This window comes from Oenanthe melanoleuca, chromosome 28, assembly GCF_029582105.1.
Source record: "Oenanthe melanoleuca isolate GR-GAL-2019-014 chromosome 28, OMel1.0, whole genome shotgun sequence".
NCBI lineage: Eukaryota > Metazoa > Chordata > Aves > Passeriformes > Muscicapidae > Oenanthe > Oenanthe melanoleuca.
Genome location: NC_079361.1, coordinates 2,360,521 through 2,388,079, shown reverse-complemented (window position 1 = coordinate 2,388,079; position 27,559 = coordinate 2,360,521). Strand labels below are relative to the sequence as shown.

Here is a 27,559-nt window from a genome sequence, read left to right as displayed (position 1 = left end):
GCCGTGCCAGCCCCATGCCATGTCAGCCCATGCCGGTGCCGTGCCAGCCCCGTGCTGTACCAGCCCGATGCTGTGCTGTGCCAGCCCCGTGCCGTGCCAGCCCCGAGCCGTGCCGTGCCGTGCCAGCCCCGGGCTCGGTGCTGATGCGCGTCCGGTGACGCGCTGGGGCCGCTGGGCGGCGCCCCGGGCGCACCGGCGGGGCGGACCGGGCGCACCGGGCGGAGCGGGCGCAGCGGGAGGCGGCGGCGGCGGCGGCGCGGCGGGATGGACGAGCCCAGCATCCTGCGGCGCCGGGGCCTCCAGGTGAGCACCGGGCACAGGCACCGGCACCGGCAGCGCTGCCCGGCGCGGCGGGGGCGGGAGGGAGCGCGGGCAGCCCGCTCCCGGTGAGCCCGGGCTGGGGGTGCTCGGGTCTGCGAGGGGTGGGCGCTGCGGGGGCGCGGGGGGCGGGCGCCGTGGGTGGGAGGTGGGTGCTGTGAGTGAGAGGTGGGTGCTCCGGGTGGGAGGTGGGTGTTCGGGGTGAGGGGTGGGTGTTCCGGATGCGGGTCTGCGGGGGGTGGGTGCTGTGAGTTGAGAGGTGGGTGCTCCGGGTGGGAGGTGGGTGTTCGGGGTGAGGGGTGGGTGTTCCGGATGCGGGTCTGCGGGGGGTGGGTGCTGTGAGTTGAGAGGTGGGTGCTCCGGGAGTGGGTGTGCGAAGGGTGGGTGCTGTAGGTGAGCAGTGGGTGCTCCGGGTGCGTGTGAAGCGGGTGCTGCGTGTGCTATAGAGGGGTGCTGCGGGTGGGAGTCGGGTGCTCTGCGTGAGGGTGCGGGAAGTGGGTGCTGTGTGTGAGAGTGGGGGGCTCTGCGTGGGTGCGTGTGAGAGGTGGGTGCTGTGGGTGAGAGGTGGGTGCTGCGGGGGCCAGAGGTGGGTGCAGTGTGTGAGCAGCGTGGCACAGGTGGGACGGGAGCCGGGCACCCACCTGGGAGCCTGGCCCGGTCCGAGCCCCAGCTATGCCGTGGGATGTTGCGGGGGGGCTCCCGTGGAGCACCGTGGTCCCTCCAGCCCCGCTCCCGATGCCGGTTCGTACCGAGCCGCTGTGCCAGTCCTCTCCGAGCCCCTCTATTGCCTGGCGTTCCTGCCCCCTTAGGCAGAGGGACACCGCTCATCCTCCTGCCCATCCCGATCCGCTCCCGCAGGAACCCGGCGCTCAGCGCCGCGCTCGGAGCGGGGATGACCGGGGACCCCCCGGCTCGCAGAGCTGAGTGCTGAGCCGGATTTTCCGGGTGACCTGACGCCTCCATCCCCATCTGCAGTATCCGGGGGGCCCGGGCGGAGCTGTCGGAGCTGTTGGAGGATGGCACGGCGCTGCCTTCATCCGAGCTGGCAGCTCCGCGGGCAGCTGCGCTCCGCTGCACGCTCAGCCCGGGAGAGAGCCCTGTGCGGGAGCTGCCTCCCCGCGGATGCGGATGGACAGAGCCATGGCCGTGGGCTTTGGGGCTTCTGGCTGTGGGTGTCGTTCCTGGCAGTCCCGGGAAGCGCAGAGCCGTGGGACCCGGCTGGGTGCCCACATGCCCACGGCAGGAGGGGTGGGAAGGGACTCCGAGCAGGGGCTTAATCCCACAGCGCTGCCCGATACTGCCCCAATGCCATCGCCGATTCCATCCCTGATGCCATCTCTAATGCCATCACTGATGCCATCCTCTGTGCTGTCCCTAATGCTGTTCTCACAGGGATCAGCTGATGGTTAATCCTGGCTCCCACTGGCACTTGCTGAAGGGAGATGCACAGTGCTGGACAGGAGCATCAGGCACCCTGTGGGTGCTGGCCCTGTGACACTACCCCACATGGGTCCTCTGGGCCACGGGGGGATGCTCTAGGTGTCCCTGGGGACACAGAATGGCCGGAGAGCCCCTGGCAGTGAAGGGTGTTGGGTTTTCTGTGCTCTTGCACTCATAGACGGATGTGGGGGAGCACAGGGGACAGTCCCCTGTTCCATCTGAGCAGTAAAACCTCAGCGTGACCCTCCTCTGCCTCCTCCCCCGCACAGGGCTGGTGGCCAGCGGCACAGCTCCGGGTGCGGGTGGGGATCCGGGCTGGGTGACAGCGGGGCTGGCTGAGGGTGCTGGGGGGGCTCCCCGTCCATGCAAGAACCCCTCATCCCCTCGCCCAGCCGGGTTCAGCCCGTGCTGGGTGCGCAGGGACACCCACACCCACGCCTGTCCCTGTCCCCGCACCCACAGACAGGTCCCCCCCACCCCGGGGCAGACACGCACCCGTGGGCCCGGGGCTGCCGAGTCCCCGTGCACCCAGGCATGATGTCACCCGTTGCCATGGCGATGCTGCTGCATCACTGCGTTGCAGCGCGCCCCAATCCCGGGATTTCCACAGGGGCTGCGTGGCGTGGGCAGCGGGATGGGGCACGGATACCCCGGGGATTGAGGGGTGTATGGGCGCTGCTGGAGGCCCCCGCACGGGGGGCAGCAGCTCCAGCCCACAGGGAGCTCCGTGCCTGTGCCAAAAATGGGTCTGGGCTGCTCAGGGGTAGAGGAGCAGTGGGCACATGATCCGGGCAATGATAGGGCATTAACCAGCACTTGCAGCTGCCACAGGTCCCTGCGTCCCACAGTGTGCCAGGGCACACATCAGCCTGTCCACGTTGTGCCACTCACAGCGTGCTGGTGGAATCTGTGACACTCTGTGGGGTGACAGGTGGCACACGGGTGGGCACCAGAGCAGTGCTGGAGTCTGAAGGTGCCCAACACGCCAGGAGGATGGCACTGGCCTGGGCTCCTGTCCCCAGGTGCCCTTTGGCCCGTTGCACCACCTGTGAGCAAACAGTTCTCACAAGAAATATTCCCAGAGGCTGGAAAAATAAATAACGTAGGGGATGTTGGCTGCTTCCCGCACCTGGGATGGGGGGATAAGGTGGGGGACAGGGTGAAGCCACCATCCTGGGGCCATGCTCCAGCTGGGCACAGGGGTGCTGCTCCCACTGCACCACTCTTGTGGCATCACTCCTGGGCCTGGCCACGGGGCCACCAGCCCTGGGGACATTAGAAGATGTCCTCTTGTGCTGGCCCGGGGTGGATGATTTGCCACCCTCCCCTGGCACTGCGGGTGGGGATCGATCCTGTGGTGACAGCCAGGTGTGGCAGTGGGGGTGCTGCCAGGTGTGTGGGTGTGGGGTCCTGCAGGTGGGCACCCCCTGACTCCCAGGGCCACACTCTGACCCCCCCTCGCTTTTTTGTTGCAGAAGGAGCTGAGCCTGCCGCGCCGAGGAAGAGCGTAAGTCCCCGAGCTGGACCACCCTGGGCGAGGGGTGGGGTGTCACCGAGAGGGCCACACTTGGGGACACAGCACTGGCACCGTGGGTGGCAGCAGGAATGGCTGTTGAATGGCACCAGGGCTTGTTGTCCTGAAATCTGGAGTGGCATCAATCATATTGTCTGGCACTGGAGGGACCTGACTGCTCATCTCCTAGGGTGCACTGGGATGTGCTGGGGTGTACTGGGGTGTACTGGGGTGTACTGGGGTGTGCTCTGCTGTAGGTGTGTTGGGGTGTTCTAAGCAGTACTGGGATTGTACTGGGGTGTGTCGGGGTGTTCTAAGGATTGGAGTGTACTGGGGTGTAGGGGGGTGTACTGGGGTGTGTTGGGGTGCTCTAAGCAGTACTGGGGTGTATTGGGGTACCCCGGGGTGTGGTAGGAGGCTGCCGAGCTGCCCTGGGTGTTTGTGCTGGGGATGCACGGCAGGAGCACCGGGCCGGTGTTAGGGATGCACTGCAGCCGCAGCGGCACGTTAGGGATGCACCGGGGCTGTACCGAGGCTGTGCCGGGGCTGTACCGGGGCTGTACCAGGGCTTGCGGGGTCTCGGCAGCGGCAGCGCCCCTTCACATCCCGGGAGCGGCGGGGATCGGGGCCGGGTACGCGGGGACCCGGGGGCTGCCGTGCCGAGCCGAACCGAGCCGAACCGTGCCGTACCGACCCGAGCCGTACCGTACCGTGCCGTGCCGTGCCGTGCCGTGCCGAGCCGCGGGGGCGGGCCCGGGCCCGGCGGGCCGAGCAGGGAGCTCCGTCGAGGCCGCCGGTGCCGCCCGCCCGCGGGAGCCGCCCAGCGCGGGGGCAGCCGGTGCGGCGGGAGCGGAGCGGGCGGCGGCGGGATGAAGTCGCGTCGGGACAGGCTGAGGATCCCCTCGCTGACCTTGGAGTGAGTCGGAGCCAGGGCGGGGCGCGCCGGCACCGGCACCGGCACCGGCACCGGCACCGGCACCGGGGGAGGGCGGCAGGACCCCGGCCCATCCCCGTCCCGCTGTTTCCCTGTCCCGGCACATGCCCCATCCCGGTCCACTCCTACCCCGCTGCACCCCCACCCCCGGGCCGCAGGTCCTGGTCCTTTCTCCCGCAGTCACAGCCCCGGACCCTCCCGGTGACGGCCCCCGCGGCAGAGCCAGACCACCCGCTGTCTTTCTCAGACCCTGCAGTGTCCCTGCTGTCCTCTGCGCTCCACCTGCAGCCCTGCCTCACTTTGCTTGCCTGAACCCCCACAGCCCATGTCCCCTCCTCTCTGGGCCCCCGGCCCCCTCCAGAGCCAGGGGACTGTGCCACCGGGGGGCCGCCAGCGCCATCCATCACCCACTGACACCGCGCCGGCACGTCTTGCCTTGCAGCTTGTCTCCGAGCAGCCAGAGCCCGACGCTGCTGAGCCCCTGCAGCCCCTGCAGCCCCTGCAGCCCCTTACTAACCCTGCACCCCTGGAGGTAAGAGCCCCCCAAACCCTCCCTAGGAACCGTGGCCACCTCCAGGGAATGAGGGGGAAGAGGTGGCGATGGGGACAGAAAGATGGGTCCTCTCCACCAGGGATATCCTGGAGCGCCCCAAAAGGGTATGACTGTCATTGATGGGACACATGGAGTGATATTGCTGGGTCTGTGCCAACCCCTGCACACCCCAAAACCAGCCTGGCTGTGCTGCTGGCTTTGTTCTGCTACTGACTGGTCCATTTTGGGGAGCCCCAGTGGGGATGCTGTGGCAGCAGCTCAAGCTCAGCTCTGAGCACCCTGTTGTGAAGGGGCTTTGAGAACGGACCAGGGCAGGGCACTGTGATGGGAGCAGGATGGGAGTGGGGATGGCGCCTGGGAAACCTCCTTTGTCACCTTTCATGCTCCACTACGGGTTGAAGGTGAGGAGGGGCTGCTCCGAGGGGGTGAGTTCCGCCTGTCTACTCCCTCCTCTACCTTCCCCCAAAAAGCCCCTTGTGGTGCCGCGCCGGTGGAGGCGGTGGCCGGGCCCTGTGCCCTGTGCCAGCTGCGCTCTGCCCTAGGGACAAGGTGCAGCAGCTGTGCTGGCACCGGCGGTCACACCCCGCCCCGTGTGCCCCGTGGCACCCGCGGCACGGAGCTGCACCCGGGGGTGCCGCCGGTGCCTCTGTCCGTGCCGGGGAGCGAGCAGCTGGTGCCGGCAGCGCGGGATCCGTGGGGAGCTCTGCCGCTGCTCAGCAACAGGCAGAGCCATTTGTGGGCAGCTCGGCAGGGGCCCGGGTGCTGCCTGTGCCCTGCCTGCACACGGGAGCCCTGCCTGCTGGCCCCCTCCGCTAGCCCTGCCTGGCCACCGCTTGCCCCACAGTGACTGCAGGGTGTGGGAAAGCCAGCGTGGCCTTGTGAATGCTCAGCTGAGGTCTTGAGAGTTTTTGGGATGCTCGCTGTGGGGATGAGGTGGTGACAGGGAGGGGGATGAGTATGGGGACAAGGACAGGCAGTCTGTGCTGGTGGCTCCTGGCTGCTGGGCAGGATCCAAGGGGAAAGGTGCTGACCCCTGCCCAACCCAGCAGCACCGGGATTTCTGGCTGTGGCACCGGCCTGGTGAGTGTGGCCGTGCCATCCCACACAGCTCGGGAGGTTCTGGTGGCCCTGGAGTGCCACCATGCAGGAGGATGGGTGTCACTGGGTCTGTGCTGGGATCTCCCTGCTGAACGGGAACGCTGCTGTGGTGGGAGGCTGCAGGGTGGGTGCCCTCGGAGGATGCATCCCATGGGTGCCAGGGTGCTCCCAGGGAGCCCCAGGCTTTGGGGCTGCCCCCACTGGCTTATTTGTACCCCTCGAATGCATCAGCAGCCGATGTTGAATCTCCCTGGTAATCCTGACCCCATTTTGGGGTGCTGCCCTGTCTCTATGGTAACCCGAAACCCATTTTGGGGTGCTGCCCCATGTCTGGGTTAACCCTGACCCCATTTTGGGGGGCTGCCCTGTCTCTACGGCAATCTCCATCTCCTCTTGGGGTGCTGCCCACCTCCAGGCCAGCCCTGACCTTACTTTGGGGTGATGCCCCATCCCTCCCGTAACCCCGACCAGTTTTGTTCCGCTGCCGCCTTTCCGCGGTAACCCCCCCCACCCCCACTTCCTCTCCTTTTGGGGGGTGATCCCCCCATCTCCATGGAAACCCCGACCCCGTTTCGGGGCGCTGCCCGTTTCCATGGTAACCCCTTCGCCGCCGGGCGGGAAGGGGCGGGCGGCAGCGGGAGGCGGCGGCGGCGGCGGCGGGAGCCCGGCCCCGCTCCCGGCCCCGCTCCGGCCCCGCTCCGGCCCCGCTCCGGCCCCGCTCAGGGCCCCGCACGGTCCCGGGGGCGCCGCTCGGTGCCGGAGGACGCGGCCGGGCCCCGGCGGGGCCGCGATGTCGGACCCGAGCTGCTGGGGAGCCGCCCCGCCCGGTTACCGGGGCCAGCGGGCGGCCGGCGCCCTCCTCCAGCGCTCCAAGAGGTACCGGCGGCGCCACCGGCAGCGGGGGGCTCCGGCGGGAGGGCTCCGGGTGGTCTGGGGAGGGTTCACCGGGGTGTGTGGTTTGTGGGGGGATTCATCGGGCTGCGTGGTTTGTGGGGGGTTCACCGGGGTGCGTGGTTTGGGGGGTGGGCACCGCTGTGCGTGGCTGGGAGGGGGGGATGTGTCTTTGCACCGGGGGCACACGTGGTGTGTGGGTTTGGGGGTCCTTACACCGCGGGGATGTGTGTTTTTGGGGGGGTCTGAGTGCACCAGAGGATGGAGCAGAGTGTGTGGTCTGGGGGGAGCACGTGTGTGGTGTTTTAGCACAATGGGGTGTGTGGTTTGAGGGGGTCTGTGTGCACCGTGGGATGCAGCAGGGTGCTTGGTTTGGGAGAGGCAACAATGCATGGGGGGCTGGGCACCAGATTGTGTGATATAGAGGGGGGCTGTGCACCAGGGTGTGTGGTTTTTGGGGTGGTCACAGCACTGGGGGCCACATGTGGGTGTGTGGGTTTGGAGGGGCTGTGCACCACAGCTGCATCTTTTTGGGGGGTGCTGGTGGAGGCAACATCCTCCAGATCCCGAGTGTGGTGGGGTGGGCTGGGCAGTGTTGGGTGGGTTGCTTGGGACCCCAGTGCCATAAGGGATGTGGGGTTTAGGGTTCTTGGGCATTAGGGGATATTTTGGGGTGCTCTGTATCCATCCTTGGTGTCTGTGGGTTTGGAGGGGGTGTCTTACACGTTCAAGGGGAGGCATACCCTGGTGACCCCCTGTGCCAAGGTGGGATAGTGGTGGGATGGATCCCATGTGGCACATGGGCTGAGCCAGGGTGAGGGTCCCCAGGGTGCCTGGAGGGGTGGGAAGGCACCAGGGCTCCAGGGGGACAAAGAACTCCCACCCCCTTTGGCAGCAGGGCTGGGGCAGTGCTGGGGGATGCATAAATGGGGTGCAATGGGGCTCCCCAGGTTTCCAGCTGCAAGGCCAGGCCTGACCCAGGCAGGCTGGGGGGACACACCCCTGAGAAGGGGGACAGGAGGTGCAGAGCACCCCCTGAGCTCCCCAGGTGTGGGTGGTGGAGGCTGGGACCTCCATCCAGCAGGCTGGGGGGGCTGTAGCTGGCTCAGGCATCAAACCCTGCCAAAGCTTTGTGTGACTGAGGTGTTGAAGCCGCTGCGGAGGCAGAGCAGAGAGATTCCCATTGTTGCTGTCTCTCAGTGTCAGTGTGAGCTGGCACAAAGCAACACGGTTGCTTAGCAAAGGTATCCATCCCATCCCAGCCCTGCCTCACCTGGGCTGTGGGAATTCCTGCTGCCAGTGCACCAGGACAGGCAAAAAGGGCCCTTAATAATTAAGAAAAGGCACTGGATGGGGTTTTCCAATCTGAGGTGGCCAAGCCGGGGGGGCTCTGGGAGAGATGTGTAATTGGAAAGATGATCTAGGCAGTCATCTGTCTCCAGCTGAGCATGATGAGGTTGTAATTCTCATGAAGGGCAGAGGATTTGCTCTTCTTTCATTGGTATTCCTAGAATCCACGGTGAGGATCGCTCTGGCCTATTTAACAGAAAGCATATGATGTTATTTAGGGGGATTAAGAGGTTTGAGGGTTCCTAATTTCCCGTGGGGGGATGTGGAGATGGGCAGGAGAGCTGGTGCTCGATGCTGACGAGGTTCTCCTTCTCCGTGGATGCTGCCCGTGGCTGCTCACACCTCAGACAGCACAGGAGAACAGCCCAGCTCACCTGACAGGTACATTTCCTACCCACCCCAGGGAACCCGCGGTGCAGGGATGGGCAGGGATACTGCTGGGCAGGTTCTTGAGGCTTTCTTTGCAGTGCAAAGAAATAAATCAGTCCATACTCGCCTTGTTACCCTGTGATTCCCTTTGAGGATTTAGGATTTTGCTCTTTGGAGGTGCCTGATATGTGACTTGGTTCTCCAGGGTGGGTTGATAGGAAAACCCACAGTGCTTTTGGCTGGGGTGGGATGAGAGGTCAGAGTGAAGGTGTGGTGGGGTCTGTGCCAGGCAGCGAGTTGCATTTCACCATCACCATCCGGATCCTATTCCTCTTCCCAGCCCCATTCCAGCCCTCTCCCATCCCCATCCCTGGGGGCAGCCGAGTTCAGCGCTGTCACAAGTCATGGAGGACAAATGTCATGGAGAAACTTGGGATGCAGCTGCTTGGTTCAGCGGGTTTCAAAGTTAAACATGAATTTTTCCTATTGGAAAGCAATTTTTTTTTTTTCCAGAACGCGGTGATCCATGGCACTTCCCCAGATCTCCAGGCACATTAGAGCTGTTGGGGGATAAGGAGCCAGCAGGGAAGGGAGCTGGGAGCACAGACACGTGCTCCCGGTCACGCAGCAGGAGCGGAGCCGCCCGCTCTGCCCTTTGAGATTGCGCCTATTCCCTTATCACCGCCCGACCCGCCCTGCTCCCTCCACCCCGCACCCACTGTGTCCCAAACCGGCTGTTTTCTGCCTGGGATTCACCTGCCTGCAGCGCCCGGCACGGGCTGGCAGCTGGCACACGGTGCTCTGATATCCTGGGGAGTTTTAGGGGCGGAGAGCAGCGGGAGCTGCAGCCCCTTTGTGCGTTCCCACAGCCCTGACCCCGAGCCGCCCATCCCTGCTCGCCCAGGTCCTGGCAGAGCCCTTTGAGCCAGCCGAGCCATCGGCGCTGTGCTGTGCAGCCGCATCCTGCCCTTCCCTGAGCTCCAGGGAGGATCCCGCGGGAGCATCCCCAGGGAGCTGCTCGTGGTACCCAGCCTGAGCTCCAGCAGCGTTTGGACAACTCCAAACAGGCTCCAGGCGCTCCAGGCACAGCGTGGGGATGGGTGGGGTGTTCCGTGCAGGGCCAGGAGTTGGACTCGGTGATCCCTGTGGATCCCTTCCAACTCCAGGATATTCTGGGATTCAGTGGAGCCGCCAGGTTCTGCTCCATCTCCTGCCTCTGGACATCCCGTGCCGAGGCCGGTGCTGGAGATGCCGGCTCCTCCTCCCAGGCAGCCTCCGGACGGGTGACACACGGTTTTGCTGCAGGCTTTGGGGTCACACTGGCTGTCACACACTTTCCATATCCCTTGAAACAAGCGCTGGATGGCAGCGGCAGCGCCGCGGCCAAGGCAGCCTCAGCACGGTGCGGGAGATGCTGACAGCGATTTTCCACTCCATTTTTGGTACCGAACGTGCAATTAAGTGATGGAGGCAGAACGGGGAGGCAGAATCGGGGCTCGGCAGCTCGGCTGTGCCCCGGGGCTGGGTTTAGCCCGAGGTTTCCGTGCGGGAAGGATGGGAAGCAGCTGTGGATGGTGCTCGGGAGGGGGGTTGCAGTGGTTGTGGGAGTGAGGGTGGAGCGCGCGGAAACAGGAAACGTCGGCCCCGCTCTGTGTCACCATTACTGGAACTTGCTTCACTAAAGGTTTGTTTTCACTTCCAAAACGAAAGCGAGGGAGGAGAGGTGAGCCCCTCGCTGTCCCCTGTGCAGGGCACAGACGCACACACCACGGTCCCTGCGGCAGGGCTGGCAGTGGAGCAGTGTCAGAGCCGGCAGAGCTCTTTGCAGCCCCCTGCTTCCCAAACCCCTTCCTGTGCCCCTGCGGTGCTGGGGCAGGGCTGCTCACGCTGCCTCAGTTTCCCATCCTGCAGAGCCGAGGCTGTGGGTTCTGCCTGCGAGTTTGCAGCTCTAATTGGGGTTCAAGCTTGGGTTTAAGTGAGAAAATCAAGCGGCAGAGGCAGGAAAGAGAGTAGGGTTAGATGGGATGTTGGATTGTTCCCTGGGAGGGTGGGGAGCCCTGGCACAGGGTGCCCAGAGCAGCTGTGGCTGTCCCTGGATCCCTGGCAGTGTCCAAGACCAGGTTGGACAGGATTTGGAGCAGCCTGGGGACAGTGGAAGGTGTCCCTGCCATGGCAGGGAGTGGGATGAGAGGTCTTAAAGCTCTCTCCCAACCCAAACCATTCTGGGATTCTGTGATTCCAGGAAGGGGCAGGGGAATGGTCAGGGAGGGGAAGGTTTCTGTCTCCCCCTCAACATCTCAGCCTAAGTGATGAGGGTGAATCTCTGAGCCCTCCAGGGTCACTGCAGCTCCTGGTGAGCTCAGAGCAGTCCCAGGAGCACTCACAGAGACCCCTCAACCTGGGTGCAGGAAGGTGAAGAGGAGAGGTTTGAGGGGCCCCAAGCAGCTTCCCTGGTGGCCAAGACCTTCAAAGAGGTTGGGGCTCCTGGTTTTAGCCCCACTAAAACCAGAGCAGAAGGAGCCCTGCAGGGGAGAGATGCCAGAGGGAGGTAAGGGGTGCTGGATGTCAGGCATGGAGCTCTGTCCATGTGTGTGGAGCTCTGTCCATGTGTGTGAAGCTCTGTCCATGTGTGTGGAGCTCTGTCCATGCCTGTGGAGCTCTCTCTATGTGTGTGGAGCTCTGTCCATGCCTGTGGAGCTCTGTCCATGCCTGTGGAGCTCTGTCCATGCCTGTGGAGCTCTGTCCATGTGTGTGGAGCTCTGTCCATTCCTGTGGAGCTCTGTCCATGTGTGTGGAGCTCTGTCCATTCCTGTGGAGCTCTCTCTATGTGTGTGGAGCTCTGTCCATGTGTGTGAAGCTCTGTCCATTCCTGTGGAGCTCTGTCCATGTGGTGGAGCTCTGTCCATGCCTATGGAGCTCTGTCCATGTGTGTGGAGCTCTGTCCATGTGTGTGGAGCTCTGTCCATGTGTGTGGAGCTCTGTCCATGTGTGTGGAGCTCTCTCCATGTGTGTGGAGCTCTGTCCATTCCTGTGGAGCTCTGTCCATGTGGTGGAGCTCTGTCCATGTGTGTGGAGCTCTGTCCATGTGTGTGGGGCTCTGTCCATGCCTGTGGAGCTCTGTCCATGCCTGTGGAGCTCTGACCACGCCTTGCTGGCACTGGCTGCTCATCAGTGTCTTGTACATCCACCTGGAGGGACCTGTTGTGAGTCACTGTCCTTTACACCCTGGATGCCACATCTGCCACTCCTTCCTGCTTTTGGGATCTGTGGAGAATCCCTTCACTTCCATTCACCACCTCAGTGCTGTGGGTGTTTGTGGCATGGTGTGATGTTAAAGGTGTCCTTTAATTAGCAGCATCTGTGTGGGTTCCTGTTCCCAGCTTGGTGAGGAAACTCGGTGTCTTTGCGGAGTCTGCAGCTTGGGGAAGCGGAAATAGAGGAAGGGGAGGGTTGTCCTCGTGCTTGAGCTTCTGCTCTGTGCTTTGGATATTTGCAGTTTCCTCTTGGCAGAGTGAAAGAGAACTTAAGTGAGCCTGTGGTGTTTTAAACCGGGTTGAAATGTGGGAGTGGGGTCAGACAGGAGTGGGGATTTTTGAGGCTGAGCCTCTCTTGCAAAGCAGCCTTGGGCTCAGGGCTGAAAGGAAAGGAAGAACAAAATTCCTGTGAGGATTGAACCTAGGAGGGTGGGAATGGAGACAGGGATGTGAACACCCCAGATGTGGCCTTGCAGAGATGCCCTGTGGGATGCTGGGCTGTGGTACCAGGATGGGATTTGGGGGAGTTTTGGGGTGTCAGGGTGCTGGTGCTGCTTTTCACCTGGAGCTGCTGCACATGGCTCCCTCCTGCTGCCAGACAGAGCACGGCCCAGATGGGGCAAAATTCCCACAAATTCCTGGTGGCACTGCAGCCTCAGAGGGCTGGGACTGTCCTCTCTGCTGTGACATGGGGACCACCAAGGACAGGGAGGTTTATAGGAACTGGGGGTATTTTCCATGCACTGGAGCAGGCCATTGTGGCTGCTTGGGATTTCCACTGCTTCCTCCTTTTACATCCCTTTTTCTATTCCTGTCCTGGGGCTGTTGCCCAAGGTACCTCCTGCTTCTGCCCTCTCCAGCAGCCAAAACCAGAAGTGGGACCTTGATGGGACAGTTCTTTGTTAAAAATAACCCTGTCTGCCCATCTCCAGCAGTGCTGGGCCTGGGGATGGATCTTCCCTGTGGCAGGAGATCTGTAACCAGTGGGGTGGCAGCAGCTGTGTTCTCTGGCACAGGAATTCATGTGCAAGCAGATCCTTACGTGCCTGAGCCCACCCAGCTCTGGCTGGCCTTGAACTCCCTCTCTCTCTCCCCCAGTTGCCGGAGCAGCAATAGGAAGAGCTTAGTGGTGGGCACCCCCTCTCCAACCCTCTCACGGCCTCTCTCCCCGCTCTCCGTGCCAACAGGTAAGGGATTATCCCAGTGGAAGGGTTCAGCATCTCCCAGAATTACCCAAATATTTTGCAGGGCTTCAGCACCTTGTTAGCAGCAGTGGCCTGGCTCCTGGATGCCAGGTGCCTTTTTCAGGGAGGAAATAGGTTGGGAAGTGACTTAAACACTTTCCCCTGAAGGAGCAGCCTGAAGCACCCTGGACATTGTCCTGGGGTGTTTTGGAATGAATTTTCCCCTTTTCTCCCTGCAGCTGGGAGCAGTCCCTTGGACAGCCCACGAAACTTCTCTGCCAGCACCTCCATCAACTTCCCCTTCGCTCGCAGGTGAGCTCCCAACCCCAGTCCCAGAGCAGTAAATTCTCACTAGTGAAGATCATTTCCCCATTAGGGAACTGTTCTGTTGATCACAAGTGACTTGTTTTGCTTTGATTTTTGTTTTTATTCTGCCTGGTTTCTGGCCTGGTGGTGTTTCCTCTGCCACGACTGGTTCCTCCCACCACCCCAGCCATGCTCCTCGGACTGACAGGCAAGTACCAGGGATGGCCATGGGCTGCATTTTGGGGAGGTGTCTGTTCCACATCATCAGGGACCTTCTTTTCTAAGTGTTCAAGGCCAAGCTGGACAGGGCTTGGAGCAATCTGGTCAAGTGGAAGGTGTCTCTGCACATGGCAGGGAGTGGCACTGGGTCTTTGAGGTCCTTTCCAATGCAAACCCTCCCATCTGGGACTCTGTGATTCTTTGTTTGCATCCCTGGGTGGGAAATTTTGCAGCAGGACTGGGCTGCCTGCAGCTCTGGGGGCAGAAATGACACAGTTCCCATCACGTCACCCCTGGCCATGTGTTCAGCCCCATCTCAGACTCCTGATGGATTCTCAGGGGTGGGTGCTCATCCAGATCCCCACAGAGACAGATCCTGCTGCTCCCCTCCCCAGCTCACACTGCCCCAGATGCAGCCACCAAACCCTGTTTAACTAATTAATTAATTGCTGACATGGAGAGCAGCTGGCTGATTTTAACCCATCGATCGTGACATGGAAAAACGCCGGAGGCTCTGGCGTGGTTCACACACTCCTGCCAGAGGGAGCAGCCAGGCTGTGGGGTCAGGAGTTTGCTGGAGCTGGATGTGGCACCCTGCCAGCTCCTGCTGTCCTTGACCCCGCACGGGAAATGCACTGGGAGGTGAAGGGCCTGCTCTTGACCTGGATGTGTCCCCATCCCTCGGAAGCATCTCCAGGAGGCAGCATTCGCCTGCAATGAGCAGTTCCCTTCCTGTTTATGGCCAGGATCTGCTCCCCGGCGCCTGCTGTCTCAGGATGTATCTTTGGGAATCCCAGTTTCTCACCAAGAAAATTCCCAGAGGGCTGAGTTTTGCTCTAATTAAAAATCAGACTCTGTCAGGCATTTCTTTTTGCCTGACATGGATTTGATGCTCTGTCCCTTGGCAGTGACCCTGCTGCCTGCCAGTGTCCCTGCAGCCCCCCTTGCCTGCAAACCCCTTATTTCATCCAATTTCAGTCCATTCTGAAAAGAGGTTTCAGGGCTTTATTCCTCAAGCCATGCCTATGTCCTGTTCCCTAGCTTTTGGCTCTGATGTTGTTGATTTGCATTTAGATGTTGGGATTTTCCCTGTGTGTGATTGTCACGTTTGCACTGGCAGGGCTGATGGCAGAAGGTGGTCACTGGCTTCGTTACCCTCCTCTGGCTATGGGACCAACACCCCCAGCTCCACGGTCTCGGTAACCTCTGCTTTCTCATGGTGGTGGATAAGATCCTAAACCCCCTGATTTTTGGCCAAATGCCTCCCAAGCTCCATGGTGCTGGGTTTTAAAGGATGATGTGCTTTAGCTGCATCCTGCTTCCCAAATGAGCTTTTAAGAAAGCCATAAGGCTTGGCTGTGGGCTTGCAGCATCCCTGGGGGTTACAGTGTCCCATTGCAGCATCCCTGGGTTAACTTCATCCCTGGGGTTACAGCATCTCTGGGAGTTACTGTGTTCTAGGGTTACAGTGTTCCTGGGGTTACAGCATCCCTGAATGTTAGAGAGTCCTTGGGAGTTAGAGCAACCCTGGGCATTAGAGCATCTCTGGGAGTTACAGCATCCCTGGATATTAGAGCATCCCTGGGGTTACAGCATGTCTGGGAGTTACTGTGTCCTAGAGTTACAGTCTTCCTGGGGTTACAGCATCCCTGGATATTAGAGCATCCCTGGGAATTACAGCAACCCTGGGCATTAGAGGATCCCTGGGGTTACAGCATCTCTGGGCATTAGAGCACCCCTGGGAATTACAGTGTTCCATTACAGCATCTCTGGGTTAACTTCATCCCTGGGGTTACAGCATCCCTGGATGTTAGAGCATCCCTGGACATTAGAGCATCCTTGGGAATTACAGGATTCCTGGGAGTTAGAGCATCCCTGGGTGTGACAGGACTGAGCTGCCTGGGATGCTGGAGTTACCAGGGATGGGGCTTAGTGGATCCAAACCGAGTGGGAGAAGGGAGGATTTCGGGCAGTGCAGACCTCCCCAGACTGCTCCTCTCCACATTCCACACTCCCAAGCCCAGCCCCTGCTGCCTGCCAGTGTTTCCACCTTCCTTAGAGCCTCCTAACTTCCCTCACGGGCTTGCTGCTTCCCACCCCATCCACTGACGCCCTTCACCCCTCTCTCTGCAGTCATCTTCATCCTCCCAGGAGCGCCTGCACCAGCTGCCGTACCAGCCCACCCCCGACGAGCTGCATTTCCTTTCTAAGCATTTCCGCAGTACGGAGAGCGTCACGGACGAGGAGGGCAGGCACTCGCCCTGCCTGCGGCCCCGATCCAGGAGCCTCAGGTGGGCCACCTGGCCTGGGGGGCTCCCAGCACAATGCCCTGGGTGCTGGCACAGCCAGGGCATCCTCTGTCCTCTCACCAGCTGCTCCTGGAGTGTCCTGGTCCTGCTGCTGGCCCAAACCCTGATACGGGTTTTCCCCTTGCAGGGAAGTGGAAAAACTTTAGTTTGAGGTTGTAGGTGCCTCATCCCTGGAAATATTCAAGGTCTGATTGACCTGGCCTGGTGGAAGGTGTCCCAAGGGTTTTCCCCTTGCAGGGAAGTGGAGAAACTTTGGTTTGAGGTTTGGAAATATTCAAGGTCTGAGTGACCTTGCCTGGTGGAAGGTGTCCCAAGAGTTTCCCCCTTGCAGGGAAGTGGAAAAACTTTAGTTTGAGGTTGTAGGTGCCTCATCCTTGGAAATATTCAAGGTCTGAGTGACCTGGCCTGGTGGATGGTGTCCCAAAGTATTCCATGGTTCTGTGATCCTAAGCTCCATGGTCTGGTTCTGAGCATCTTCCCAGCTGTTGGGACAGGGCATTGCTCTCCTGGCAGCAGGCAATACCTGTCTCCTAGAGCTGAAGCTGGAGAAACTGGGGTTTGTTCCACAGTAGTTGGTTTGCAGCCTCTTGCTTAGTTGTCTGAAGGATTTTGGAGGTGAGGAAGGGATCACCAAGCAGAAGCCCAAGCAGTGGCCATCCTTGTATGACTTGCCTGCTGTTAAAAAAATAAAAATCCCATTTCTGGGCTTGGATCAGAAAAATCACCTTTTCTTGCTGGGACTGGCCTTTGCCTCTGCAAAAAAAAAAAAAAAAAAAAGAAAAGAAAAAAAACCTACAAGGAGTGCAGGTGAATGGACATGTGTGAGCTGGAGAGAGGAAACATTTGGAGAAGGCATGGAGCCAGTGGCCATAGCATGTGTGAGCTGCCCCTCAGCTGTGCCTGCTGAGCTCCCCTTGCAGGCAACACCTCAGCCTGTGCAGTGAGCCACACACATTGCCCAGCACCAGAGGCTTGTGCTTTTTGCAGGGGATGTTTTGGTTAAATCCTCTTTTCCCTCTGAAAAATCTCCTGACCCTCTTTGCTACCAGAGGCAGAGCCACAGCCCTGCATGTTGCTGGCCTAAATTTCATTAAAATCAGATTAATTATCTGACAAGGGTTTGTAGGTGGCGAGATTTTCACTGAGGAGATGCCAGTTCTGCAGTTGGCACAGCAAAGGCTGGGGCAGGGCTGGGGCTGGTTTTAATCACTATTTTATAGTGGTTAATGTGTTGCTGGCTGCTCCTGTGACTTGCTTTGCATAACGGGATCACCAAGCAGAGCCCTGGGAGGGGCAGTGCTGGGTGAGGGAAGGAGGAAAGCCACGTTTAATGAAAGTTGCTGTGTCCACCACAAGGTTCAGTTGGGTTTTTTGTTTGCTGGTGAGCTGCAAAAATGGCAACAATGGCAAGAAACTGTGGGATCCAGAGGAAGGAAAAAATGAGCTTGTTCTTCAAGGCTGAGTGGATGATGGGACAGCCTCTCAGTTCTGGATTTCCAAGTGATTTGTGTTTAGGGACCTGGGTTAAGCTTCCCTAGACCACATCCCAGGGATCTCCAGTGGCTGGGATGCTGCTGGGTGTGCTGGCCCAAGGCTGATGGCTCCACTTGTATAAGTTTTTACCACTTGGAACCAGGAGTTAGGAGGAGGGACCAGACTGCTGTCTAGGGTAGGACTATTTGCACAGATGTAAATGACCTGAACCTCTAACACCTCTGTTCTCCCTCTGCAGCCCTGGAAGGACGGGTGGAACGTTTGATAATGAGGTGGTGATGATGAACCACGTCTACAAGGAGAGGTTCCCCAAGGTAACTGCATCCCCAAGCACCTGGGGCAAGGGGGTTGGTGCCTCCATGCATGGGTAGATCATGGGGGTGTTGGACACTGGAGACATAATAAACCTGTGGTTGGTTACCCACACAAGCAGGCAGAGGTCTCTGGAGATTCTGGTGGAGACTTGGCAGCCTGTTGGAAGCTGGGTCCCTGCTGGGGCTTTGATTTGGATATTTGAGCTGCAGGAAGGGGTGGGATGAGATTCTGGATGGTCAAACACAATCCAGGAGGTAGAGTGAGATCCTGGATGGTCAAATCAAATGCAGGAGGTGGTAGAGTGAGATCCTGACAAAACCCAATGCAGGAGTTTGTAGGGTAAGATCCTGACTGATAAAACCCAGTGCAGGAGGTGGTAGGATGAGATCCTGATAAAATCCAGTGCAGGACTGATAAAACCTGTGCTGACTGATAAAACCCAATGCAAGAGGTGGTAGATTGAGATCCTGGGTGCCCAAATGCAATCCAGGAGGTAGACTGAGATCCTGGATGCTCAAATCAAATGCAGAGGATGGTAGGATGAGATCCTCATAAAACCCAGTGCAGGACTGGTAAAACCTGTGCTGACTGATAAAACCTAGTGCAGGAGGTGCTGATTGATAAAAGCCAGTACAAGAGGTAGGGTGAGATCCTGGATGGTCAAATAAAATGCAGAGGATGGTAGGATGAGATCCTGATAAAACCCAGTGCATGAATTTGTAGGGTGAGATCCTGACTGATAAACCCAGTACAGGAGTTTGTAGGGTGAGATCCTGGCTGGCCAAGCACAGTCCAGGAGGTGGGGTGGGATCCTGGCTGGCCAAACCCATGGCATGGGGCCGTGTGTTCCTGGCCATCACCATCCACTCCTCCTTGCAGGCCACAGCCCAGATGGAAGAGCGCCTGCAGGACACCATCACAAACTTCTCCCCAAGCAGCACCCTGCCCCTGGCAGATGGGGTGCTGGGCTTCATCCACCACCAGATCATCGAGCTGGCCCGAGACTGCCTGGCCAAGTCCCAGGGAGCTCTCATCACCTCCCGCTACTTCATGGAGCTGCAGGAGAAACTGGAGAAGATGCTCCGAGACGTGAGTACAGGGCCACCTGCCTGGGGCCACCTCCTGAGGCCACCAAGAGACACCTGGCTTTGTCTCCATCCCCAACAGGCCCAGGAGCGTTCTGAGAGTGAGGAAGTGAAGTTCATTGACCAGCTGGTGAGGAAGCTGCTGATCATCATCTCCCGCCCTGCCCGACTTCTGGAGTGCCTGGTAAGACATGGAAGCTGCTGTCTTGTCTTTCATGGTCTGTGCCAGCCTGGAGAGGAGGCAAAGACTCCAGGATGCTCCTGAATCCCTGGAAATGTCCAAGGCCGGGTTGCATTGGGCTTGGAGCAGGCTGGGATAGAGGCAGGTGTCCCTGCCCATGGCAGGGGGTGGAACGAAATGAACTTTTAAGTTCCCTTCCAGCCCAAACCATTCTGTGATTCTGTGGTTTTCAGGGCTTTTTGTTTGCTGTTGATTTGCTGAATTTCTAAAGCAGTGACCTTGTGCTGTGGTTCCTGATGAAATTTTCATCTCCCTTAGTTTTCCTTCCAAGGCCAACTCACAGAGACACAATTTTTTTTTTTCACATCACCCTTGACATGGGGAATGACGGGGGAACGATGCATCCCACCCACGCCTGTCCCCAGATACAAGTGCTTAGAGGAAAAGTTCAACTTTGCAAAATCTCTCTCTTCAACTGTGCTTGGTTTTCCCCATGCAGGAGTTCGACCCAGAGGAGTTTTACCATCTCCTGGAAGCTGCAGAAGGGCACGCCAAAGTTGGACAGGGAATAAAGACCGATATCCCCCGATACATCATCAGCCAACTGGGGCTCGTCAAGGACCCTCTGGAGGGTAGGGAAGCACTTGGGCTGGGGGATCTGAGGTCTGCAGCAGGGTGTGGACTTCCAGTTTGGTCACTGGTGATCACACCTGAGCGCTGGGAGGTGTCAGGGAGACTTGTAGGGCTGAGCTGGTGTCATGGCGGGGAGGTCACAGCAGGACCAGGATGATGGCCAAGTCCTTCTGGCCAGCCCCACATCCCTTATTATTGCTTCCAACACGTTCAGCAAAGCAGATTAAGCTCAAAAACACTTAATCCGTGGCCCTGGGGGGGAATCATAATCCCTGGAGAACGCAGGAATGACTATCAAAAAAAAAAAAAAAAAGAATTATATAAATGTTTAACCTTGTGCTGAACCTCTTAACGTCATGACCTCAATTTCTCCATACAATGGCTTGAGCAAAGCATGTGGCTAAATCCCCATGGGGTCTCTGAGTTTGGAGGGAGAGTGGTTGGGCAGGGGGTGATTTTAGGGGTGTTGAGCATGAGGAAAGTGAATTCCATCCCTGTGATCTGCAGAAATGGGGCAGCTGGATCACTTTGACAGTGGGAACACCATCACACCGGAGAACGATGACACCTGTGAGGTGAGTGTGGTCCCACCTGGTGCCTCCAGCTTCAATCACCCCACACCAGAGCTCCTTGCAGCTGTCCTAGACTGGGAGATGTTCATTTTGGATTGTCCCCTGGGGTGATTTATGCATTCAAGGGGAAGATCTCACAGCCCTCATTTGGCTTCTTGAGTGGACAGAGCTCAGAGTGGGCTCTTGATCTGCAGAGCATCTTGGGCTTCTGGTTTGGGGTTTGTGGCTGGAGAGGGCTCTGGCAGAAAGAAGCCTCTGGAGGTGGTACATGATGGTGCTGGTGAGTTCCTGCCTGCATTAAAGACCCTTGTCTTCCTCAGAGCCAGCCCTCGGTCACCGTCCCGCGGAGGAAGCCCTGCGAGGGGGACTTTGAGACCATCAAGCTGATCAGCAATGGGGCTTATGGGTGAGTTGGGGAGTTCCCATCAGTTGTCTCCATCTGTAAATGACTCCAAACCCCCTCTTTGTCCCAGCCCCACTGTGTGGGGTGGCTGGTGGCTGGAGGACCTGTGCTGAGGTCCAGCTGTTCCTCCAGGGCCGTGTACCTGGTAAGGCACAGGGAGACGCGGCAGCGCTTCGCCCTGAAGAAAATCAACAAGCAGAACCTCATCCTGAGGAACCAGATCCAGCAGGTGTTTGTGGAGAGGGACATCCTCACCTTTGCTGAGAACCCCTTTGTGGTCAGCATGTTCTGCTCCTTCGAGACGAAGCGACACCTCTGCATGGTGATGGAGTACGTGGAAGGTGAGAGCAGCACTCGGGGCTGGACGGAGCAGGGAGGAGGGGAGGATATCAAAATCTGAGCATCAAGGACACCACCTGGACATCTCCTGCCCTGCTTTGCTCCAGGGGGCAGAGGAAAGCACAAGGAGATGATTTTGGGATCCTGATCTTGATGAAGGTGGTGGCCATGGTCACCTAGGAGAGCGTTTGTGCTCCATGCCTGGGGATCAGCTGCTCAGAGGGGCTGGCTGGGAGCCTGCTGCTCCTGTTGACCTCACTGCCTTCCCTGAGCCCTCTGTGCTCCCACAGGGGGGGATTGTGCCACGCTGCTGAAGAACATGGGCCCACTGCCCGTGGACATGGCCAAGATGTACTTTGCTGAGACCGTCCTTGCACTGGAGTATCTGCACAACTACGGCATCGTCCACCGGGACCTCAAACCTGACAAGTGAGGATGTGGGTCAGGTCTGAGCAAGGGTGGGGGTGGCTTTGGATGGGGAAGGGCCAAAGGGAAGGGTTTTGTTCCCCAGAGACTGGTTCTGTGCTGTTGCATCAGGACCAGAGGCCCTGGGGTGCGGCTGGTCCACCTCAGGTCTCCCCAGAACAAACAGCAGCATGGTGGGGTGTCTGTCTTCTCCTGCAGTTTGCTCATCACCTCCATGGGCCACATAAAGCTGACAGACTTTGGTCTGTCAAAGATTGGCCTGATGAACATGACCACCAACCTCTACGAAGGGCACATGGAGAAGGACACGCGGGAGTTCATGGACAAGCAGGTACGAGGTCCTACTCCTTGTGGGTGACCTGTCACCTCAGATAGCCTGGGGATTTACTGCAAAGATCACTGCAGAGGTGTCAGCCCCTGCTTCCCACACAGGTGTGTGGCACTCCAGAGTACATTGCCCCCGAAGTCATCCTCATCCAGGGCTACGGGAAGCCCGTGGACTGGTGGGCCATGGGCATCATCCTCTACGAGTTCCTGGTGGGCTGCGTCCCCTTCTTCGGAGACACCCCCGAGGAGCTCTTCGGGCAGGTCATCAGTGGTGAGTGTCAGGGGCAAGGTTGTGTTCCCAGCAGCCAGGGCTTGTCCTTTAACACGTGGGAAGCTTCATTCCTTCCTCTCACACTCGGCTGAACCATTGAGGAGGCTCCTCAAGCTTTGATTCCCACTTTGGGAGGGCCCTTCCTCTGCTGCAGCTCCCAGGCGATTTTCCTGTTGCCCAGAAGTGCCCAAACCCTTTCAGCCATCCCAAACCCCTTTTGCTTTTTCCTTGCAGATGAGATTATGTGGCCAGAAGGGGACGAGGCTCTCCCTGCAGATGCCCAGGACCTGATCACACGGTTGCTGAGGCAGTGTCCCCTGGAGCGCCTGGGCACTGGTAGGCACAGCAGCCCCCTCAGGGGGTCACCTGGCACCTTGATTCCCATCACATTTGCATGGCTTCATGTCCATAGCATGTCCTACCATGCTGAGGGTGCTCAGAGGAGTTCTCCTGCTCGGGGTTCCCCCCAGGAAGGCTGCACAGGGCTCCTGTCCATTTTTTTTTAAGCTCTGTGTGGAGGAGACACTGTGCTGTTTGGGGTGGGAGTGGGAGCATCCTGGATCCCACCCCATGCCTCTGACACAGGGTTCTCTGCCTGGCAGGAGGTGCACATGAGGTGAAGCACCATTCCTTCTTCCTCCATCTGGACTGGAACGGGCTGCTGCGGCAGAAGGCTGAGTTCATCCCCCAGCTGGAGTCGGAGGATGACACCAGCTACTTTGACAGTGAGGCCAAATCCATCCCTCTTCCTCCTCTGCCAATCCATTATCCCAGCTGCACTTTGGATACTCCCATGGGGGATGAAAATCTCCTGGGTGGAGCTTTACAACCCAAGTCACCAAGCAGACACAACCCTATTTCCAGGCTGCTCACCCTTACCAGCTTCCTCCCCCCAAAACTCCCCTGGGATTTGGGACTGGGCTGTCACCCTGTGGGTGCAGGTCCCACCTGGCCCTGCTGCAGGCAGGCTGTGGGGTGTTGCAGGCAGGCTGTGGGGTGTTGCAGGCAGGGTGACATCCTTTCCCCTCTGGCTCCTGCTTTCAGCTCGCTCCGAGAGGTATCGTCACTTGGATTCAGAGGATGAGGAAACCAACGATGAGGAATCATCAGTGGAGATTGGGCAGTTCTCCTCCTGCTCCCACCGCTTCAGCAAGGTGCTCCAGTCCCTCCTGCAGCACCCAAAATGCTTTGGCACTGCAAACAGTGTGGCTGTGCCGAGCATCGGTGTCTTGGACACTAGAACACCCAGATTCCAAAATTTCTGCTCCTTGCTGATGGCTCCTCTCCTTCTCAGGTGTACAGCAGCTCAGAGTTCCTGGCAGTCAACTCCACCCTGAGCCTCTCCTCCTCTGACCGGAGTCACTGCGATGACAAAGAGGAGCGGTGGGACCGGCACTCGGGAGACGAGGACAGGAGCCGGCCAGCGGGCACTGAGCCCCGGTGTGTGCTCAGGGGCTGCACTGCTGGGCTGGCTCTTGCCAGTGCCCAGGGCTGTGACAGCACCCAGGGCTTGTGACAGCACCCAGGGCTTGTGACAGCACCCAGGGCTTGTGACAGGACCCAGGGCTTGTGTCAGGAACAAGGGCTTGTGTCAGAACAAAGGGTTTGTGCCACAACCAAGGGTTTGTGCCAGGACTAAGGGTCTGTGCCACAACTAAGGGTTTGTGCCAGGACCAAGAGTTTGTGTCAGGACCAAAGGTTTGTGTCAGGACCAAGGGTTTGTGCCACAACTAAGGGTTTGTGCCAGGACCAAGGGTCTGTGCCACAACCAAGGGTTTGTGTCAGGACCAAGGGTTTGTGTCAGGACCAAGGGTCTGTGCCACCACCAAGGGTTTGTGCCAGGACCAAAGGTTTGTGCCAGGACCAAGGATTGGTGCTGACATCACGGGTTTGTGATGCCACTGAAGGGTTTGTGTTATTTCTAAGGGTTTGGTGAGGTCAGTGGGATGTGTCCTGGGGGTGCTGCAGTGGCTCAGTGCCACCCCCCTTGCCCACCCTGGTTTGTCCTGAGCCCTCCTGCTCTTCCCACGCAGCCTCCGCTCCTGGACGTCGGGCAGCACCGCGCCGTACACCTCCCGGCACGAGCGGAGCCGCAGCCCCACCGCCCTGCCCAGCACCCTCAGCCTGGACACCATGCCCAAGTTTGCCTTCTCCTCAGAGGATGAGAGCCCTTGTGTGGCGTCCTCCAAGCCAGAGAGACCCAAGTTTGTGGTGGGAGACTCGGACGCGGGGACTGGCGGCGCGGTGAAGCAGTCGGCGTTATCTGGTGCGTAGGCTGTGGGGTTCTCTGGGGGCCAGTGTGGGGTTCTCTGGGGGCAGCCAGGGTCCTGCATGGTATGAAGTGGCTTCTCCACATCCCCAAACTCTCCCTCCTCCCCTCTGTGCAGCCGATCTTGTCAGCCTGAACCGCATCCGCCTGCGGAGCAACAGCACCGGCACCAAGAACTCGACTCCCCGGAGCCTGGAGCCGAGCGGGGGCCGGCGGCTGAGCACCCAGAGGGACGTGCCGGACAGGCAGAGAGCCTCCCTGGGCAGCCGTGTGCCCAAATCTGCCTCAGTCTCAGCCCTGTCCCTCATCATCACCTCAGGTCTGTGTGCTGTGGGATTCATCCTCCTGCATGGCCACTGTTGCATGGTTTTACCAGGCTGAGCTGGCTCCTTCTGCTTGCAGATGACTTTGGTGGTAGTGCCCTGATGAGCCCCATCTCCCCTCACTCCCTCTCGTCCAACCCCTCTTCCCGGGACTCGTCCCCGAGCCGAGACTCCTCGCTGGCCATCGCCAGCCTGCGGCCGCCCATCATCATCCACAGCTCGGGGAAGAAGTACGGCTTCACCCTGCGAGCCATCCGCGTCTACATGGGCGACAGCGACGTCTACACCGTCCACCACATGGTCTGGGTACGTGCCCCGGGGTCCAGTGGTGCCAAACACTGCCTTTCCCAGTGGGAAAACCCCAGGAGGAGGCTTGCATCCAAATAAAATGGCTGTGTTTGGGTTGCAGAGCGTGGAGGAGGGGAGCCCTGCACAGGAGGCCGGGCTGAGGGCAGGAGATCTCATCACACATGTGAATGGAGAGTCTGTGCTGGGTTTGGTGCATCGGGACGTCGTGGAGCTGCTGCTGAAGGTGGGTGACCAGAGCCACTCTGCTCTGCCAATTCTGCAGCTCCCTGGCATTGCCTTTGCTGGCAGCTGAGGCAGGAGATGGCACGGATCTGGTGCTGCAAAGATTTGTTTTCTATCCCCCAGAGTGGGAATAAAGTGGCCCTGCGGACTACTGCTCTGGAAAACACCTCCATTAAAATTGGTCCTGCACGGAAAAACAGCTCCAAGACAAGGATGGCACGGAGGAGTAAAAAGAGCAGGAAAAGGGATGGCCAAGACAGGTAGGTAAAACCAGGATAAAATGGCATTTGTTACAGTGTGTGGGGTACTGGAGGAATGCTCTGGATCTGCCATACTGGCATGTTCAGTGGGGTCTGGTCCTGTCAGCACTGGGTTGGATGCTCTGGATCTGCCATACTGGGATATTCAGTAGGGTCTGGTCCTGTCAGCACTGGGTTGGATGCTCTGGATCTGCCATACTGGGATGTCCAGTGGAGTCTGGTGCTGCTGCCACCAGGTCAGCAGACTTGAGACTAACAGCTTTAAAGAGAAGCCAAAGTTATTCTCGTCCCCTCAGCAGGAGAAAGTCCCTTTTCAAGAAGATCTCCAAGCAGTCGTCGGTGCTGCACACCAGCCGCAGCTTCTCCTCTGGTCTCCACCACTCTCTGTCCTCCAGCGAGAGCCTCCCGGAGTCCCCCACGCACAGCCTGTCCCCGGGTCCCACCACGCCGTGCCGCAGCCCCGCTCCCGACCTGCCCTCAGGTACCCACGGGGGGATGCTGGCTCGGGGCAGGGCAGGATGCTGCGTGTCCCTCGGGGAGGCCGTGTCACTCCGCCCCTACAGTGACCTTTTCTCTTTGTACGGCAGATGCTGTGTCCCCTCAGAGCACCTCTCCCTCCTCCAGCACCCCAACGTCACCCGCCGGCCACGTGCGCCCCAGCTCCCTGCACGGGCTGGCCCCCAAACTGGGTGGGCAGCGCTACAAAGTGGGACGTCGCAAATCCACCAGCAGCATCCCCCCCTCGCCCCTGGCCTGCACCCCTTCCTCGGCCCAGCGCCCGCCTTCGCCCCAGCGCTCCCCATCCCCGCTGCACGGGTACCCCAAAACCCCGCATTCCTTCCAGGGCAAGACCCTGTCCCCCCCCACCATCGTCCGGCAGAGCTCCCGGCCCCGCAGCGCCGACTGCCCCCGCTCCCCCCTGCTCAAGCGCGTCCAGTCGGCCGAGAAGATCGTCACCATCCTGGCCGAGAAGAAAACCGGCGGCGGCCGCAAGCTGGGGCTGGAGATGTCCACGCTGGATGGGGAGGCCATCGGGGAGGGCGACCCCGGGGAGCACGGCTACCACCCCGCCAGGCACGACCGGGACCAGGAGATGGTGGTGATGCGGCGCCTGAACCTGTCGGAGCGCCGGGACTCCTTCAAGAAGCAGGAGGCGGTTCAAGAAGTGAGTTTTGACGAGCAGGAGACGGCGGCGGGGAGCGAAGACAAGAGCGAGGAAGGGCAGGGCGCGGCGGAGCCGCCGGCGAGGCCCAAGCCCAGCACGGTGCCGCAGATCGCGGTGCAGGGCTCGGAGAGCGACGAGCAGGAGCCGGCGGTGGCCGAGTGGGAGTGCCAGGGCTCCTACCCCATCAGCAGCGCCGAGCAGCCAAACAGCAGCGTCTCCTCGCCGTGCTGGGATGGGTGTGAGCACCGGGACCGTGGCTCCCAGCAGCAGCGGAACTGCGGGCAGGGGTCACCCGGCCACTGGCAAGTGCCAGCCCAGGGCCAGCAGCCGCCTGGCGCTCATCTCCCGGCTCCCCGGGGCGTGTGGAGCGGGGCCAAGCACGCCTGAGCCCCACGCTGGCACCAGGGATGGTTCAGGCTCCCTGTGACATCCCCAGCACCCTGTCCTGTGCAGCAGATCCATGAGAGAAACGTCCCCGGAGCCACTCTGGACGCTGGCCGGGCCGGCTGTGCCCCGGCTCTTCGCCCCCCTGGAAGGCTTTTTGTACTCCCTGAAAGATGCTCATATTTTTATAGAGATGCAGGAGCTTTTCCGGCAGCGGCTTTTCCCCAGCTGGGCCCCAACCTCTGTGTACAGAAAGGACTCGATGCAAATATTCCTTAATTAATTTATTACTTTTTATAAGCTAAACGGGCAGTGCAGGACTGTCGCAGGGGCCAACCCAGCTCTGGGAGTCCCAGCCTTTCCCGTGCGTCTCCCAGCTCCCAGCCCACTGTTTTCTAACCCACTCGCTTTTCCCTACTTTTTAACTTCAATTCTAGCTGGAAACAGCCTGGATCTCTTAAGAACCCCATAATTCTAATATTTAAAATTAAATCAAAACCCCAAATCCACAGCAACATCCCCCAAATGCTGGTGCTTCAGGCTGGGATGCAGAGGGGGGGGATATTTTTTGCATATGGATCATCAGATGATGAGCATATGGATCATTTTATAAGCTTATAGGAGATATAAAAAAGGTTCAGTTATTTTAATTTAGAGGTTTTATAGCAACCTGGCTCCATTGGCTCTTCCAGGTGAGGAAAATTCAGACATTCCACAGGCAGGAATATTAATGGAATTTTTAGGGTCAGTTTTTGCTCTTTCCATTTCTCTCACACAAAATCCCATGGTGTTGCTTGGTGAGTGTACAGACACCTACAAAATTCCAATTTATCTTTTTTTTTT

The 27,559-nt window shown here is 59.3% G+C and overlaps 1 protein-coding gene across 9 annotated transcripts; it reads left to right on the top strand.

The window, feature by feature from the left end:
* The first annotated feature begins 259 nt into the window (after positions 1-259).
* MAST3 (microtubule associated serine/threonine kinase 3) lies at positions 260-27,559 on the top strand. Of its 9 annotated transcripts, none has more exons than XM_056512817.1 (28): positions 260-303; positions 3,234-3,265; positions 12,819-12,907; positions 13,144-13,216; positions 13,398-13,418; positions 14,550-14,628; positions 15,563-15,720; positions 17,471-17,546; positions 18,427-18,636; positions 18,715-18,816; positions 19,313-19,445; positions 19,954-20,021; positions 20,339-20,424; positions 20,554-20,762; positions 21,051-21,189; positions 21,385-21,517; positions 21,619-21,784; positions 22,019-22,120; positions 22,387-22,509; positions 22,829-22,938; positions 23,079-23,224; positions 23,818-24,050; positions 24,172-24,372; positions 24,456-24,682; positions 24,786-24,908; positions 25,031-25,167; positions 25,467-25,648; positions 25,755-27,559. In XM_056512817.1, exons 1-28 carry the CDS (start codon positions 265-267, stop codon positions 26,717-26,719), a joined length of 4,362 nt encoding a protein of 1,453 aa, XP_056368792.1. In that variant the 5' UTR covers positions 260-264; the 3' UTR covers positions 26,720-27,559. The 9 variants fall into 9 exon arrangements, with proteins under 9 accessions (XP_056368792.1, XP_056368791.1, XP_056368789.1 ...); XM_056512816.1 differs by lacking the exons at positions 260-303; positions 3,234-3,265 and adding exons at positions 4,083-4,187; positions 4,648-4,737; XM_056512814.1 differs by lacking the exons at positions 260-303; positions 3,234-3,265 and adding exons at positions 4,083-4,187; positions 4,648-4,737 and having other exon boundaries at positions 25,464-25,648.

Bases quoted from the DNA above. Each gene is read 5' to 3' on its own strand.
- MAST3 (XM_056512813.1), top strand. From the start codon at position 4,141: ATGAAGTCGCGTCGGGACAGGCTGAGGATCCCCTCGCTGACCTTGGA. The intron at 21,785-22,018 runs GTGAGTGTCAGG...TTTTCCTTGCAG, and splicing joins CTTCGGGCAGGTCATCAGTG to ATGAGATTATGTGGCCAGAA. The intron at 25,168-25,463 runs GTAGGTAAAACC...TCGTCCCCTCAG, and splicing joins AAAAGGGATGGCCAAGACAG to CAGGAGAAAGTCCCTTTTCA.